This window comes from Oryza sativa, chromosome 11, assembly GCF_034140825.1.
Source record: "Oryza sativa Japonica Group chromosome 11, ASM3414082v1".
NCBI lineage: Eukaryota > Viridiplantae > Streptophyta > Magnoliopsida > Poales > Poaceae > Oryza > Oryza sativa.
The window spans coordinates 21516004-21532879 of record NC_089045.1 but is presented as its reverse complement, the minus strand read 5'-3'; the positions used below and the strand labels follow the sequence as shown (position 1 = coordinate 21532879).

At 43.1% G+C, this 16876-nt stretch overlaps 2 protein-coding genes and 1 long non-coding RNA gene across 3 annotated transcripts; 1 reads left to right on the top strand and 2 right to left on the bottom strand.

Annotated features, from left to right (window-relative positions):
- Window positions 1-32: 32 nt before the first annotated feature.
- On the bottom strand, window positions 33-5273 carry LOC9269964 (Germin-like protein 11-1). Its single transcript, XM_015762562.3, has 2 exons — window positions 4897-5273; window positions 33-989 (listed from the first exon to the last, which is right to left on the bottom strand). Exons 1-2 carry the CDS (start codon window positions 5214-5216, stop codon window positions 503-505), a joined length of 807 nt encoding a protein of 268 aa, XP_015618048.1. The 5' UTR covers window positions 5217-5273; the 3' UTR covers window positions 33-502.
- A 3816-nt stretch (window positions 5274-9089) lies between these two features.
- LOC4350655 (uncharacterized) lies at window positions 9090-13154 on the top strand. Its single transcript, XM_015759691.3, has 13 exons — window positions 9090-9335; window positions 9839-9931; window positions 10013-10129; window positions 10216-10440; window positions 10526-10608; window positions 10716-10816; window positions 11250-11373; window positions 11454-11608; window positions 11693-11829; window positions 11914-12084; window positions 12170-12394; window positions 12486-12719; window positions 12825-13154. The coding sequence occupies exons 1-13, from the start codon at window positions 9090-9092 to the stop codon at window positions 12921-12923; spliced, it is 2010 nt and encodes a 669-aa protein (XP_015615177.1). The 3' UTR covers window positions 12924-13154.
- Window positions 13155-15428: 2274 nt separating this feature from the next.
- Window positions 15429-16183, bottom strand: LOC136354250 (uncharacterized). The gene is made up of 3 exons (XR_010737919.1): window positions 16108-16183; window positions 15886-16017; window positions 15429-15822 (listed from the first exon to the last, which is right to left on the bottom strand). It is a non-coding gene; the product is annotated as an uncharacterized lncRNA (long non-coding RNA).
- Window positions 16184-16876: the final 693 nt, after the last annotated feature.

The window sequence follows — 16876 nt, the reverse complement described above, 5'->3', positions numbered from 1 at the left end:
TTCTTGGAGTTCACTGCATAATTTGCTTTGGATTGTGGCTAAAGAAGAGTATATATATATAAAAAGGTGTGATACAGCTGTTCTACATTGCAACAGCAGAAACAGTTCTGAATTCTGGTCCATTAGAACACTGAATTCTACCAAGTCATATATGGGTTCAGTACAAGTAGGGAAGGAAATCAAAACCGGTTTCCTTAGATATAATTTAACAAGAAAATCCTAGACCACCGTAACTACCCAACTTAGATGTACAGCATATGAACTTCTACCATGTTTGCAAGGTGAAACATCTGCATGTGTCAGAAAAAGAAAAGCTTGATGGCAGAAACAAGACAGTAGCTGACTGCGCATCTGCTAAATGCCCCCAAAACAATGGCATGAAACAGACAACATAGTTTACTATAGTCATTGACCAATGTGGAATAATCTTGATCTGCATCTACTCTAAATGTTTGATAATTCGTAGTAGCTCCTCACAGTAATATGCAAGAAATTGTGATGGTCACCTCCTTTTCCTAGTTTCCCCAGAGTTGGTATTTTCAGACACTGCCTTGTCATCCACATTAGCCTTTCCATTAGTAGATGAATTTTTAAGCTCTTCAGGAATAACAAGGGCAGAAGAATATTGCTTAATCCTCCACGAAATGAGAATGCTAGACATGATACCAAGTACTGGAAACAAGTAGGAGTATATCCGAGACTTCTCAGATCCTGTGGTTGAGGCAACTGCAGCACCAGCAAGGCTAACAATAGAAACATTCTGTAGGATCATCGGTAAGCAGCCAACAACTGTGGGAAGTAGAAAATCTTTGAAAAATCCAACGTCGGTGGCAGATAGAGCATAGTTAATTATGTAGGAAGGTAGAGGAGAGAATCTAGCAAGTAGCACAAATTTCCAGCCATCACGTTCAACCCCTTTAACCACAATATGGAAGTACTTGTTACTCTTTAGCCAATCCATTGCTGAAGTAAAGAGTCTGAAAATTGCCCTGAAAATTTTAAGAAGATACATTAGCAAAGAGAGCCAAGACTAAAGGTACTAACCAAGAAATAGTAAGTATTTTAAAAACAATATTGCAAGGGAAAATATATGATGCATGAATGATAACAGCACAAACCCATGGGTACAGCCATATAGAAGATGATGGACAACTGAGAAATGAACTGACCTATAAAACAATTTACCTAACCACACAAAGATGGGGAAATTACTTTCTTTATCTAGGTAAAAAAATTGTGATCCAGGACAAATAATAGGATGTACATCCAAATCCCATTACAGCGTTATACACTAGACGGGTTGACGTAATGATGTTATTGTGCCTGAAAGAGCATCAGTATAATTGAAGATGCTGACTGCATGGCCACTTTTAACTGTATCAATATTCAATATGGAACCAGCATAACTGCAAGAACCCACTTGCATGGCATCACAAAGCAAACTATAACACTAATTTTTAGTTGCCAAGTTCACTTATTCAAAACATGTAAAATGGGATTTTACTTTCTTTGTTTAACCAGAAAAAAAAAAGTATCCAGGACATATTGATGATCAATCTGCAAAATAAAGCAGATCATAATATCAAGTTATCAACATATAGTGGGCCTTATATCTAGATGTCTAGATTCCTGCATAGTGTGATTAGGATGGGCTAGAGTAAAGAGATTATTATTTCTTATTAGCTGAAATTTGACCTCATTTATTGATCCAAATAAAAAGCAAAAGTGTCAAAAATGTCCATAATGGGCTATTCAACTTCCATGGACAGAGGAACAAGTGAACCCGAAAAAGTTTACGTACTTCGCAAAACATGAGAATGTCTGGATTTGCTGCAAAAATCATGTTAGTGCTAAATGTTATGGCAATAAACAAACAGCATATACTTCCTTCTGACCGTCGACAACTACAGCCACTTCATGTGGGTGGTATTGCTCCCTATCAGAAATCCCGATGGATCGACGGATAAAACTTCGAACAAACACAGCACACGCGAACTGTAGATGATCCAAAAAACAAGGAAGAACTTTTGTGCTGCATTTAAAGCCAGATTCTTACAAGGAAATAACGGCCTAGAGTGATTCTCAAACCACGCTTAATGCCGCGTCCATCCCCATGGCGCACGTCATTCATCTCGATGAGATGTCGTGCGTAGATGTGTAGATTGTGTAGATGTCGTGCATGTTAGTTTTGGTGGAGGGCATTCGAGGCTAGCTCATGGCTGCCCGCATCTCTCACCATGATTGAGACAAACGACATGCGTTGTGGGGATGGACGTGGCATTAGGCACAACGTGAAAATCGCTCTAGGCGGTTAATTCTGGTTGTAAACAGAAAAATTCATCCTTGTTTTTCGAATCATCTATAGTATGTGTTTTGTGTTTGTTTAAAGTTCTATCCACCGATCCATCGGGATTTCTGACATGAGGCCCTTTGGGCTGCTTTAGGCCATTGGGCCGAGCTGGCCTCAAAGGCCAAACACATGGAGCTAAAGGAACCTGCGAGGATTTCCCCTAGCTACCAATAGCCCTCCCAATCAACATAACCTGTAGTAATACTTGTTATGTGTTATCACAATTATATTGTTGCCATGCTAGTTGTATAAATAATATCAGTGCTTATTTGTTTATAAGGCAGCAGAAGTTCTTGTCTCTTTTACTTCCTTGGTTTATACAATTTGGATTTTTTTTCATGTATGTAATCAAATTCTGAATTTAATATGCTCAAATATTGCTTCATCAGCATTCCTCTAAAACTATCCAAACAACTCTCTTTAAAATGGTTCAATTGAACATAGTAAACTAACCATATCTGAAAGTTATCTTAAGTATAATTTAGTAGAGGGCAGGTCGGTCTTGGAGCAACTTGAAGAGATACAACTCCATGGGGAGGACCTTGACAGTATGACTGCAGCCTTCTGGAGAGCATTCATACATGTGTTGTGTTGGCAAAGTTGCCACCATCTTGAGTGATTTTGTGGCTGCTCATAGATGCCAATTGACAGAAGCAGGTATCTCTCACTAAGCTAATGGATGCGATTAGTATCGAAGAGATCACTGAGATGACAGCAGCTATAGATGCCAAGGAGCAAGTGAAGCAAAACAAGGCTTACAAGTGCCAGATGGACCACAAGGTTAAGAAAAATAAGGGTAAGAACTTTTCCCAGAACAAGAAGGGGGCTATTGGAATTGTAAGGGAACATATTCTGCGAATTATTTGTAACCTTTTGTAAACACAACCTTAATATGGTCAGCATGACCGCGTAGAGTTGATCAGGGAAAAATTCTTCCGCTTCTTGTCTTAAACTTGTTCATTTGGGACTTTTAACCCTTTGTTTTTTTTGCTTGACTTGCTCCTTGACAGGGTGGCTCTTCGATACTAATCGCATTCATTGCCTTAGTGAGAGATAGTTTGCTTCTCTCATGTCTATGAGCAGCCACAAAGTTACCAAAAAAGGTGGAACTTTGCCAGCACTACATATATTTGAAAGTTCTTAGGCAAGCTGCAGTTATACCTCTCAAGGTCCTTTCCGTGAAGTTGTAGCTCTTCAGGCTGCTCAACAACCAACCTGACCTCTACTATCTATGGTTAAGATAACTTTCAGGTTTGGTTAGTTTATTAACTTACTCAGAATTAACATGTTCAATTGGAGCCGTTTTCTAAGTAATTGTTTATTGGATTGTTTGAAGGAATGATGTAAGCAATATTGGAGCGCAATGATTCAGAATTTGATTATGAAAAAATTCAATTATACAAACCAATCAAGTGCAATATGACTAAAAAGTTAGTATTATAAACAATAAGCATTGATCCATCATTTATACATAGCATGGCAACAATATAATTGTGACAGTATGTAACCAGCATCATCGCTAAAGGTATGTTGATCGGGAGAGCTCTCAGATGTTGGGCTGCCAAATTAGAGGCCTCCTCACCACAAAGGTTTATTCTAATTAAAGTTACGTGTGACAATCACATGTTTATATCACAAAGGATCCATTTTCTTATTTAATCTTACCAAAGATGTATGATATCAAAGATTAAAGTATCAACCTAGTATTGTTCTGTAGTTATAAACAAGGTGCAACTAAACATATGATATCAAAGATATCGTATGATATCAAAGATAAATGACAATGTATCCTGGGAACAGAACAGGCCATATCCCCTAGCATTTCAATGGAACTCCTTTGTTCCAAACAGGAAATTTCAACCAGAATCAATCAATGGGCCATATGCTAAGTTACAGCGTACTCTTGGTTTCTGTTCCCAAAACCATTAAATTGTCCTCCTGAATCTCATGTTCAAGTTCACTTAGCATTACTACTCCATTAACTATCACCAGTGTACAAAAGTACGCTTGTACACACAAGATTGCATAGCTGATTAGCTTTTCATCCCAGCAGCTCCTGAATTTATATATTCTTATACAGTTTAACAGACTAAGGATGAGAGTTTCCAATTTTATTTGCAATTTTCAGTTCTTGAACCTACCAACCACCTTTCACCCCAAAAAAAAGTGCAAACAAATCAGTCTTCCTTCGGCCGCAGTATTTCTCTAACATCATAACCAGATTCCATATAAAGCAAAAAAATTCCAACAATTCTACACAGACAAGCAAAGAATCTCGCAACGTTCCTCCTCGAAGGACACGAGAAAGCACAAATGCCAGCCTATTTTTTTTCCTCCAACCCATCTCCGATCATACGACTCTCATCACAATTCTTGTCAGATCTTCTCGATCGTGCGAAACAGGAATCAAATCAGGGCACGCACGAACTGAACACGGTATGTCTAGATCTCGACGTCTACAAATCCCTGCTCAACATCCACCACGAGCGCTACGAGCAACCGAAACGGAAGCGAAGAAAGAGGAGGAGGAGGAACTCGTCCCGTACCTCCCGATCCAGAAGGAGAGCGAGGCGCCGAGCACCTTGGCGGAGAAGACGCAGGCGACACCCGGGAGGAAGCCGAAGAGGAGCGCCGCGGCGCCCTCGAACAGGATGGCGTAGGGCGGGCACAGCGCCAGCGTGAGCGCGTGCGCCGCGACGTACGCGGGCGCCGCCCAGGGGCCCAGCGCGTCCCTCCGCCCCCGGAACGCCGCCACCGCCGCCTCCCCGTCCCACCCGTACCGCCTCCCCACCGCCACCGCCGCCGCCACCGCCGCGAACGCCACCGCCCCGCGCGCCCACCCCTTCCTCCTGCTCCCCCTCGCCATGTCGCCGCTGCTCAGCTCGTCTCCCTCTCCTCGCCGCGTCGCGTCGCATCGGGTCGCGCCGCGCCGCGCCGCGTCGCGTCGTTTTATTGGCGGCGGCGTGCGGCGAGATGGGAGGAGGAGAAGCGGGGATTTTTTACTATTTGCCATCTTCTCTCGCAAATGCCATCTTCCCAAAAAGTTTGGGGAGGCGGGGGACACGTGGCCGCGTGGAGGTGGAGGTGGAGGTGGAGGTGACGTGGCTGGGGCGATGTGAGCGGTCGGATCTGGATCGGACGGTGGGGAGTTGTGCCAGGCTGTCCCTCGGGGGGTGGGGCGAGTGTGAACACGTGGTGTTTATCCCTCGGGGAGTGGAGGTGGGCCCGGACTGGAATGGGTCAGTTGGGCCTACGATGAATCGGCCCATGAACGATTTGTCATAGGCTGCAATGTTACCGGAAAGGCTAATTCGCGTGTGAGCGTTTCCGGCGCGCACGCCGGCCCACAAGTCCCATGCACGTGCGCTTGCGCTTCTCTCTTTTTTTTTCTTTTTTTTTACGCCCGCGTTTCTTCTTTTTTCATTTTTTTTTCACCGTTTGTTTTTCCTTGCCGTACGAATAAAAAAAATCGTAATTAGTTTATATTAGTTTCCTATTTTTGTAATTTTTAAATCTTAACTTTAAAATTTTCAAATCTCAAGTTGAAAGTTTCAAAATTTTAAAATTTGGACTTGAATGTTTTCGAATCTCGAGTTAAAAGTTTTCGAATCTGAGTTGAAAGTTTTCAAAACTTTTAAATCTGGACTTGAAAGTTTTCGAATCTGAGTTGAATGTTTTTAAATCTGAGTTGAATGTTTTCAAATCTGAGTTGAATGTCTTCAAAATTTAACTTTAAAATTTAAATCTTAAATCGAAAGTTTCTAACTTGAAAAATTTTCAATCTGTTAGTAAAAATATCTCCAAAAAAATCTTTAAAATCTTTCCTAATTATTGTTATTAGTGTTAAGTAATGTTAACTAATACTAGTATAGGTGGTTAGATGGGGAAGGTGCGCGCTAGCGGCGCATACGCGCCAGCTAGGCGCCCCCCAATGTTACGGTATGTTTTCCCTTTTCTTTGAATAAGTTCACTTTAGGTTCCTTATCTTAAAGTCGAGTTTAAACCGCAATACCATATATATAACGCATCCTTTCATCTTTTAAAACCGATACAAATATAGTCCCAAAGCACCAGAGGAAAAAATAAAAACATAAAGTAAAAAGGTATGTAGATCCCACATATCAGTGAAACAAGTCTTCTTCCCTCTCTCCCCCTATCTCCTCCCATCTCTGTCCAAACCTCCAAGCCACGCGACTGATGAGGAGAAGGGAGGCGACCAACGAAGAGGAGTTGGGTGGCGGTGGCGGCTACACCATCGAGCCTGACCGGTGGTGGAGATGTGGAAGCTCAGGTCGGTCGCTGCTAGTCCAATCCTCATAGGTTGTCATCACACCATCGTGAGTGCCTCAGGCCTCAACACCAAGAAGATAGGAGAGAACAGAGAGGGAAAGATAGGGGGAGAAAGGAGAGAGATGGAAGCTAGGAGTCATTGTCGTCAGCAATGCGATGAGGGGAAGCGCGGGCTCGATGAAAGCAGGGAGGTCTAGGGAGCATGGCATTGCCTTGGTACCGCGGGCCTCCTCCGCTCCTGCCATACTCCACCTAGCCTCCAAATCTATGCGCCGCTTCGCAACCGGCACAACCACTACTTCTGCCAGTCTACACCGCTCCCCGTGGTGTCTTCTACTGCTTGCTGGTGCAAGAAGCGGCACTATGAGCAAGCCCTCACGATGGTGGGAAGAGCGGGTGACATCGACTCCTGGATTGTAGGCGCGTCTCCGCCGACTACTGGGCCTCCTCTGCCGCCAGCCGGGCACATCGCACACTAGTTAGTGTCTCCTCACCTCCTAACTACCCGCGCACCTCCACCACAACCACCGCTACCAAGACCAAATGATGGGAGAGATAGATAAACAAGGTGGAATATATTGTTTCAGTGTCATGTGGATTCCATGTGGGTTTTAATTTTTTTATTTTGCTTCTATTGTGGGTTTTAAAAATTTTTAGTTTGCTTCTATTTTTAGAAAAAAAGGGCATTTTACAAATTTGCCATTGGTTTTTTTAATTTTGTAAGAATGCCACTTGAGTATCAGTTCTGGTGATATTTTTGCAATTTTCTAGCGGCAGTATTGTAATAACGATTCAAACCATTGGCAAATTTGTGATTGCCTCTTAGAACAAAGGATATTAAAAATGTGCAAGCCAAGTACATATTTATTACAAGTATATAATAATCTAAACAGTAGAAAACCTATCACAATACTAATCACTTTGCTGTTTAAGTCAACAAAAGTACAAAACTACATACTGGTTTGTTCGCCCTTCTTAGCAGCCAAGCAGCTGCTTGTAGATGCAGCAAAACAACTTGCGATCAGCTGCCTTGGGTTGCCTAGCAGCCGTTGTACTAAGCAACCGAACAAGCCCTTTAAGCACTAATTTACTTGATCAAAGCGATACACTATTTTAGAAAGCTCCATAAAGATAACGAAGTTAGTGTCATTGAGACTACGGTGAAAACAATGAGCCTTTATAGGTGGATTCGGTGTGGAGTCCCATAGAAAGGCTGCATAGGCGACTGAAACTGGCTCGAAGCTCAAAGGTTAGAAAATAGGCTAAGAGCAAGTTCAATGATACAGCCAGCTGATAACTCTAAAACATGCCGCCTCAAATACGGTTTGAGTTAAAATTATTTTGTACAATAATAAGATGTACTACTATAATATGATCACATTTTGCTTGCATGCGTAATCCAATTGCTGCTGCTGCATGTTGTCTTGGGAAGCTCACCATCCAATCACAAGTCACATGCAGGGAGAAATTAGATGCAGTAGCTTTGGCTCGTCTTGGAGGGCCGACGACAATTTAGTCGTCTGTTCATATTCTCTCTCCTTACTATTTCACTTATTTTCGACATGAATATGTTACAACAGTATATCATTTCTCTCGGCTAATAGTGAGAGATGGTGGGTATAAAAGCCCAATCAAAACTGATTAGAAGGGGTTAGTTTTTCAATAATCAACATGAACTAGGTTTGCTAGCTTGAGAGCTCCTAACTTTATATGGACATTTTTATCAAATAGGAATAGGGTATCATCTTTCAGGAGGTCCAAACATATAAACATATATAGGAGTACTTGTTCGCGTCCTTTACTCCCGAGCATGTTTGAATGCCTTAAACCCCTCCACGATCCAAGATCGTGGTTTCCCATGACAGTTGGAGCTTATCCCTCCGACACATTGCATACGTGCAGGACAAATGGATCCCTTTTGTAATAAACGATATAAGTTATGTTTTATAATAAAATCATATGCTATTGTTTGTAGTTATCTAAAACGCCTAGCCAATAGCCGATAATTTTAACAAAAAAAATAATTGTAGCTTTCTATAAAAAAATGTTTTACAGGATATCGAAAGTATAATATGATCAATTTTTTTTTTAATTTTTTTAATTTTATTAATAGTCATTTAAAAAAATATTTTCAAATCTAAACCTTTTGGCGTGGCCAAATAACTCTGTGCTGGCGTGGCTAAACGACGCTCAGTTTTTTTTTGAAAAATGGAAATGAATACTAATAAAATTAAAAATTAAAAAGGTCAAAAAAAAATCAATAGGACCATGGTTTTCAATAGGATTATGCCTCTTAGTGAATCATAAACAAACTGTCACCCACGCAATATAAGATGCGACAAAATCAAACCCCAAATCTCCAACAAAATAAACAAACAAGGAGAAAGCGAGAGACTCGTGGAGTAGTAGTAGTAGTACAAATGTACAATCATCAACCAAGCATGAAGTCATGAAACCCTTTCGTCTTCTCCACTCTGCTCTTCTCCTCCTGCAACCAAATCCCTCGTTGTCTCCCTCCCCGCCTTCCCGCCAGGTGTCAGCCATGCGGGAGCCACGTCGCCCTCTCCTCCCCCTCCCCCTCCCCCACCTCCTCCTCGTCTCTCTCCTCTCCTCCTCTGCCGCCGCACCGGGAGCAGGAGCAGGAGCACCGCCAAGAACCGGCGGCGGCGGCGTCGCGAGGAGCATCGCCGACATGGTACGCGCTCGTATACCGTATCGCCTCCCCCTCTTCTTGGATTCCTCTAGCTAGCTTTGCATCCCCACCACCTGAGGATCGGTATTCAGTGTTCTTCTCTGAACTTTTGGCTGTCCTAGTTTTGGGTTTACCTCTATGATCCTGTCGGTCAAAGAAAACGGTGGGCTGTGAGGACAGTGATAATCTGACTAAGATAGGTGGCTTTACCTACCAAGTAGATTAATTATTTAATTTCACTTGTGTGCTGGAATTTCTGACTAGGTGTGTGATCTTTCGAGACTATTGTTTGACTAATGGCATAGAGGTGTTCAGGAATGGCCTTTGGCCAGAAGCCCAGAACTAGTTATTCATATTCATATGAACTCCTGATTTTTTTTCTTAACTCTGCATCTTTTCCTGTTACTTAGTTCTTAAGGGATTCACTTTGCCAAATGTCAATTGTATAGATTATTAGGTTGCAAATTATTACTATGGTTATTTATTTGCTTTTGTTTTAAACACAGGCGTGGCCAACAAAATGCACATGGTTACCCTGGCCAACCTGTGGGAAGAGCCATTCATATACTCTTGTTTCCAAATACCACAAGATCTGGAAGGCAAGATTGCTCTCCTTTTAATATTCAGTTTATTTTCATTGCGACAATTTTTTTTTTAGCAATTTGTCTGTTCATTTTCAGGATACAAAGGAGGCTGTTTCTGCAAAAGATGTTTCCAGAAAAGAACCAATTACTGGTGTGATTGCATTGAAGGCTTCCATGAAGTACTTCGATGCTGATTTTTTCAACGATTCAAAAGTACTATCAAAATGTTATTTGAAGTTTTCACAACCAAGTAGTTGCATTAATATCTTTTTTATCTACACTTCTATCTGTTCTGTTAGCTTCGGGAGATGGAAGATGGTGCAAAAGAATTTAATGTACCTGCATTTAGAGACAACCGGAAATTGGTGGCGTTAGAGAATGGTGGATTGCATAACCCGTCTGCATTGGTCTTTAAATCATCATGGAGCGATGAAAGCAAAATCAGTGAGAACAAAAGCTTTCAATATCCCCATACATCTTCAGTACATCGCCCTAGTAAAGATGAAGATATTGCTTTTATGTCGGTCAGTTTATTTTTTAACAATTGTTATTATACATTGGTTACAAACTTCATATATATTTATTTCAAACTTCTGATCTTCATATCAGATAATTGAGCTCGGGGAGCTTATAAGGACAAAGCAAGTCACATCGCGTGAACTTACTGCTGTGTTCTTAAGGAGATTAAAGAGGTTAGACCCCTTTTTCTGTCTTCCTCATTTGTTTCAGTCTTTCAGATGGACTTATGAGAGGCTCAGAAGTATTGTTTTTAATCATGTAACTCCTTGTATGTTTATAGGTATGGTCCTATAATCGAATCCGTTATTACTATCACTGATGATTTAGCATACAAACAAGCGAAAGAAGCTGATGACTTGCTGGAGCAAGGAAAATATCTTGGTATGCAGTAAATCTTCTTGAAATGCTCAGTGATATATCTGTTACTGCAATACAATCTAGTCTTGATCTTGTTTCTCTCCTTTTGTTGGTAATATATTATGGCCATAGCAGCTTCCTGTCATAATTGATGCTCGTGGAAATTACCCTACATTTTTTTATTATTATGCACCATTGAAGCTTCATATTTTGCGATGCAATCACTTTTATTAGCCTGAGAACCTGTGGAACGAAATGTTAAACAACTGGTATTTTTTTAGTTGAATCCATGTGTGTGTTACAAAGGGGGAGTTCTCTCCTTTGTTTGCCTTTAAAAAATCTCTCAGTTATACCATTAGTAGGGTACTCTTTAGGTGAGTCGTACTAGAAGAAAATGTGTTACATATAAAACATTATGCTCAAAAGTAAAGATTGCATTGACAAATATTGATATTAGGTCCCTTACATGGCATTCCGTATGGCCTTAAGGATATAATTGCAGTACCAGAATACAAAACTACCTGGGGCTCAAGAACTTTTGAAAACCAAATTCTTGATGTCGAAGCCTCTGTCTACAAAAGGTTTGTTTCTTCTCAGTTATGTGTGAGTCATGTGATCAATTCTAATTACGTCTCCTTATGTGTATGCCGTCCTCCTTCAGATTGAAGTCAACTGGGGCAGTCCTTGTAGCAAAACTTGTAACAGGCTCGCTCGCCTATGATGATATATGGTTTGGGGGGAGAACAAGAAACCCCTGGAACATTGAGGAGTTTTCTACTGGTTCATCAGCAGGGCCAGCAGCTAGCACCTCTGCAGGTTAATTTATACAACATGTTTACATGTGTAAGGAGATGAAGTATATATGGTCAAGTACTCAGCGAAGTTTTTTCATTGCACTAGGAATGGTTCCTTTTGCAATAGGTTCAGAAACTGCAGGTTCCATAACATATCCTGCCGCTAGATGTGGAGTAACTGCTTTGCGCACAACATTTGGAACAGTTGCACGGACGGGCGTCATGAGCATTTCAGAGAGCTTGGTATTTCCATTCAAAAGTCTTACGCTTTCCCAGTCATATCCAAATCAATCTTTTAAACAATTAGTATCTTGGTCTAAATGGCAGGATAAACTTGGTCCTTTCTGCAGAAGCGCGATAGATTGCGCAGTTGTACTTGACGCAATTCGCGGCAAGGATGCCGGCGATCCATCATCTCGTGAAGTTGCTATCGAGGATCCCTTTCATGTTGACATCAGACAACTCACTGTTGGATATCTTGACAGTGCTGAGATGGAGGTAATTGAGAGCTTTTTTACGTGCATCAGCCTGGTTATCTGTTACCCATTCCTGATCTGATCCTTCGATTTGATCATTGCTACAGGTTGTTCATGTTCTTTCCGCTAAGGGTGTTAAGCTAGTGCCTTTCAAGCTGAACTACACCGTTCAATCGGTCCAATCCATACTGAACATCACCATGGATGTTGACATGCTTGCGCATTTCGACAACTGGCAACGCGAGCGACACGACGACGACTATGAAGCTCAGGACCAATGGCCAGTGGAGCTTCGCCGCGCACGGTTAATCCCCGCAGTCGACTATATACAGGTGCTCTACTAACCATATCTGAAGGAGTGTACCTGTCTATAGGATCGCGAGTCACCATAACTTATATTCTTGTTCTTTGATCGATGAACAGGCACAACGAGCACGGGGTAAACTGATCAGAGAAGTCAGGGAGAGCTTCACGGTCGATGCATTCATCGGCAATGTGACCGACTGGGAGCTCGTCTGTCTTGGAAACCTTGTGGGGATGCCGGTGGCTGTGGTGCCGACAGGCTTGAAGAGCATCAAGAACCCACCAGAAGGCGGCACGCGGAGAAGAACCACCGTGACGACGGGCATATACGCTCCTCCTGACCATGACCACGTTGTAAGTTCTTTCTCGTCTCAGGACATAAACATTTTATGTGTTGACATGAAGAACAGTGATGATGAGTTGATGACCTGTCATTTTGATCCGTGCATTGGGGAGCAGGCTCTAGCTCTGGCAATGGCGTACCAGTCTGTGACTGACCACCACAAACAACGCCCAGCGATCGACGATCTAGGACCGGGAGATGACATACAGCGGTAAGCAGTGGCTGGATGACGATGATGGTGTATTTTCATGAAAGCTGAAGTTCCAGATGATTGACCACTGTGTTAATTTCCTTGAGAAACATGAGATGTAATATATATGAACTTACAGAATTTGTCTCAGTTGCGAGTCATTTGAGAAAGTAACAGGACTCATCAGATGTATACACAGCTTGATAGTGAATTTTTTTTATTTTTAATTTTTTTATTAAAAGTTTTACAAAAATAATTTTCATTTTGAAAATTGACAGAAGTGGTCGCCTACCGCCCTCTGGGAGGGCGATTTTTAAAAATCGCCATCCCAGAGGGCGGCGAAAGTGACGTGGCAGACGGCCGTTCGCTCTCGGGCGACGGCCGTCAACGAAATTTGCAGGCGGCCCCCTTGCCGCCCTCCGCTAGGGCGATTTTGTACTGTGCGGGGGGCCGCCTGCAAATGGGCGGCGGGGGGCCTGGAATTTTGCAGGCGGCCCCCTTGCCGCCCTGGGGGAGGGCGAATTTATACTGTGCTTTATATTTTTGTATAAATATCAATAGTTATCAAATCTTTTTATATTGAAAACTATACAAGATTAAAATCTCCAAGACTGGTAAAATACAATTTTATTATTTTTTAGGGCCTATTTGGAATGTTACCGTACAAATATTTTGTTAGTGCCAAAATATAAGCAAGTTTTGGCACTACCAAATATTTGGTAAGGTAAAATTGCATTTGATCATATTTGGTTTGCTGCCAAAATGTAAAATTGTAGTGAAGAATGTTCTACATAATCTCAAATCTAGATTACGTATTACCAATGAATAGGCTTCAATCGAAATCAAAAACAAGTACTATTCAAAATTTGGTAAGGTAGGGCATGTTTTTGGTAGCAATCCAAATAGGCCCTTAGTCTTACGCATACAAAAAATCACCACCATAATTAAACATTGTAATGATAAAATAGATAAGAAGTGCCATCGATACACGGTACAAATTTGTCGATCTCGACAAATCAAGCATGCGGTAACCTATCGGCACCTTCTAGGTCGGTCAGAATGCATTGCATTCTCGTGGTCCTTCAATCGTTGATACTCTACTTGTGTTTCTGACTCTGTTATCTTCTGGCCATGATATGATGGAGTGACATTGTCGATCCATCGAGTAAATCCACCCATCCTTGGATTGCCCTGTAAAAATAGTAATGTTATTCAGTTTGGGTAGTAATTTTGTGCAAATCATAGCGGATTTTGTAAATGGTTAGACATACAACGAAATCGTTGTCTACATTGGGGCAGACAAAATATCTCCTTCAAAATGTTTGTTCAGCAAAGGATGTAGCCACCTGCCAGCGATCTCTGCACCCACACTTTGGACGCTCGGACCATTTAGGTAACCCTAATGGATTGTTCCTCCAGTCTAAGCTTGCAATTTCCACCCGACGTTCGTACTCCATCCAAGCATGAATGAACTGTATGGTCGGTTCAGGTTGCGTTATCGGCCCGCCACTTGAAGTAACTCTGACTGTGTCAATCCATTGTACGAATTGACATTTCCTTACATCCTCCTATGTACATCCATTTTGGGATAGTTAAGTTAATGATAGTACTGAGGAGTGATGAAAAGAATAGTTGTAATTACCACGAAATCATCGTCGACAATGTTTGGACACACGAAACACCTTTGTCCTCGAGTTCGGTGCCTTACGGACCTTATGACCTGACAACGGTCACCACAACGACACTCCGGACGCTCACGCCACATGGGGAGTCCTAGGGGATTTACGTGCCATTCTAAAGCCTCAGCAGCAATTCGACGTTCATGCTCATCCTTCCACCTTAGGTAGTCCGATCTTGTTTCACTACGTGGGTAAGCACGGGTTCCGTCGTTTTGTGGGTTCTCCATGTCTACCCACTCGATGAAGTTGCACATTGGACGATATGTCTGCGTAAGATGTTACAATTGTGTACGAAGAAGTTAGTTTTTTTTTATCCATTTGAACTTCGAATAGATGAAGCATACCTGATCAAAGTTCGCGCATTGGAAGAATCTCCTGCCCCGAGTTTGTATCATGAGGGAAGACTTGAGTATGCATCTATCCCCACTATCGCACAAAGGACGGTCACACCATGGTGGAAACCAACCAGCAAAAGGATCGCTTCGCCAGTTGAGACGCTCAAGGAATGGCGCTTCCATTTTCGTGTGTTGTGTGCTAGTGGGAAAGAAGATATGAAGAGGTTGCCTTCAGATTGTCAATTATATAGCGTCGTTTTCACTGCAATATATGTGAACTCAATGAGATACATTATTCATTAGATGTGACAAGACGATCACGCGTGGGCGTGATTCACTTTATGTCAACAGGCAGCGCCGAAAGTTGATAGTGACAACTCGAGCTGCCGCTTTTCATGTGTGCTGTTGTGGACTGTGCGCGCTACTGGATCTGACACTACCGTGAAGCGCCGAAAGTGTGTTGTCATGAGCATAAGTTGTTCTAGCACCATATGAACGAAAAGAACTATGTAGACGAGACAAACACAAGTAGTACTGCAGTAGTAATAGCAAAAGTAGTACTGCTTTACAAGTTTGTAAGCCAAAAGAAACGGTCACATAAGGACTGAAGAGGTAGAACACTACTGACGAGGCCTCTTACCCCTGTCCCTCCTACCCTGCGCCCTAATGTGCCCCTGGGAGTACGTGAGTCGGTCCGGGGGTACGGCACGGCCAACCCGTCCTGCCTGTACAGGTGTGACCTCTGGCTGCTCCTGAGTGTGCGCCTCTGGAGCTCCTCCAAGCTGAGAGGAGCCTAGTACGTCGTGGTGGTGTGCACCGTGCAAGTTGTCGTCGTAGAACTGGCTAGTAGGACCAGTCCTACCGGCGTGAGACGAAGAGGCCCCAGTACCGAAGATCCCGGCTGCAAATCCTGCTGGACAAGGACCATCAGTTTCATACAGGTATTTAATAGTATTAATAAAAAGTAAAGTACCGTGTGGGCGAGGGATCGACGCTCCGTGAGAGGAAGAGCTGGCGAACGCGCCCGAAGAGGTGGCGAACGCCCCTGCGGAGCTCGCGGAAGCGCCGGTCGTGCCTGCGAACGCGCTCGAAGGCAGACGAGGTCCTGCGATGAGGAAACGTGCCGTTAAAACATGGTGACATATTCGTGCAAAAGCTGAAACAAAAATGAACTAATCTCTGGGCTGAACTGTACCGTGCGAAACCGGTGCTGTAGGTCGCACTGCTCCGAAGCTAGGGGCGCTCGAAGGCAAACGAGGTCCTGCGAGAATGGAACATCAAGTTACGACGGGGTGATGTTTTTGTACAAAAACAGAAACAAAACTTAAGAAACCTCTGGGCTGAGCAGTACCGTGCGAAACAGGTACCGTAGGTCGAGGTCCTGCTCCGACGGTAGGCGCGCGAGGCCGTGGTTGTACCGGACCAGCTGGAGGTACGACGTCCACGGCGCTGCGACAGGAGAAGATGCGCATGACCGCACGCATCTTCTCCTGCATCCGGTCGAAGGTCATCCTCTGCTCAACGTCAGTCAAGTGCAAACCTCTGTTCAACCTCACTTGGACTGCGGTGATATCGGCACTGATATCCCGTGCAGCATCAGCCTATGCAAGATGGAAATAAAAAATTCAGTAGTTGTCCTATATTATGCAAGATAAATGAAATAATTGTAAGAACTAATACAAATTCGACGTACCCCCACGAAGTAGTCTCGGTCACGGTGCGTGGGATACGCGTCCGTCACAGCGGCAACGTGCGGCTCTGGGGCGTCTGGAGTGAAGGTCACACGCGCACGAGTGCGAGGAAGGTACCAGCGAAGGTAGTCACGGTAGTTCTCCTCCGTGTGTGGGAAGAGCTCGTTGATCGCCTCCTCTGTAGCTAACACCCAGTCGTCAACGTACTGCTGTACACGTGGAGCCCAAAGTGCGCCTGCTAGCTGTCCCCGTCGAGTCAACCTGTGAAGAGAG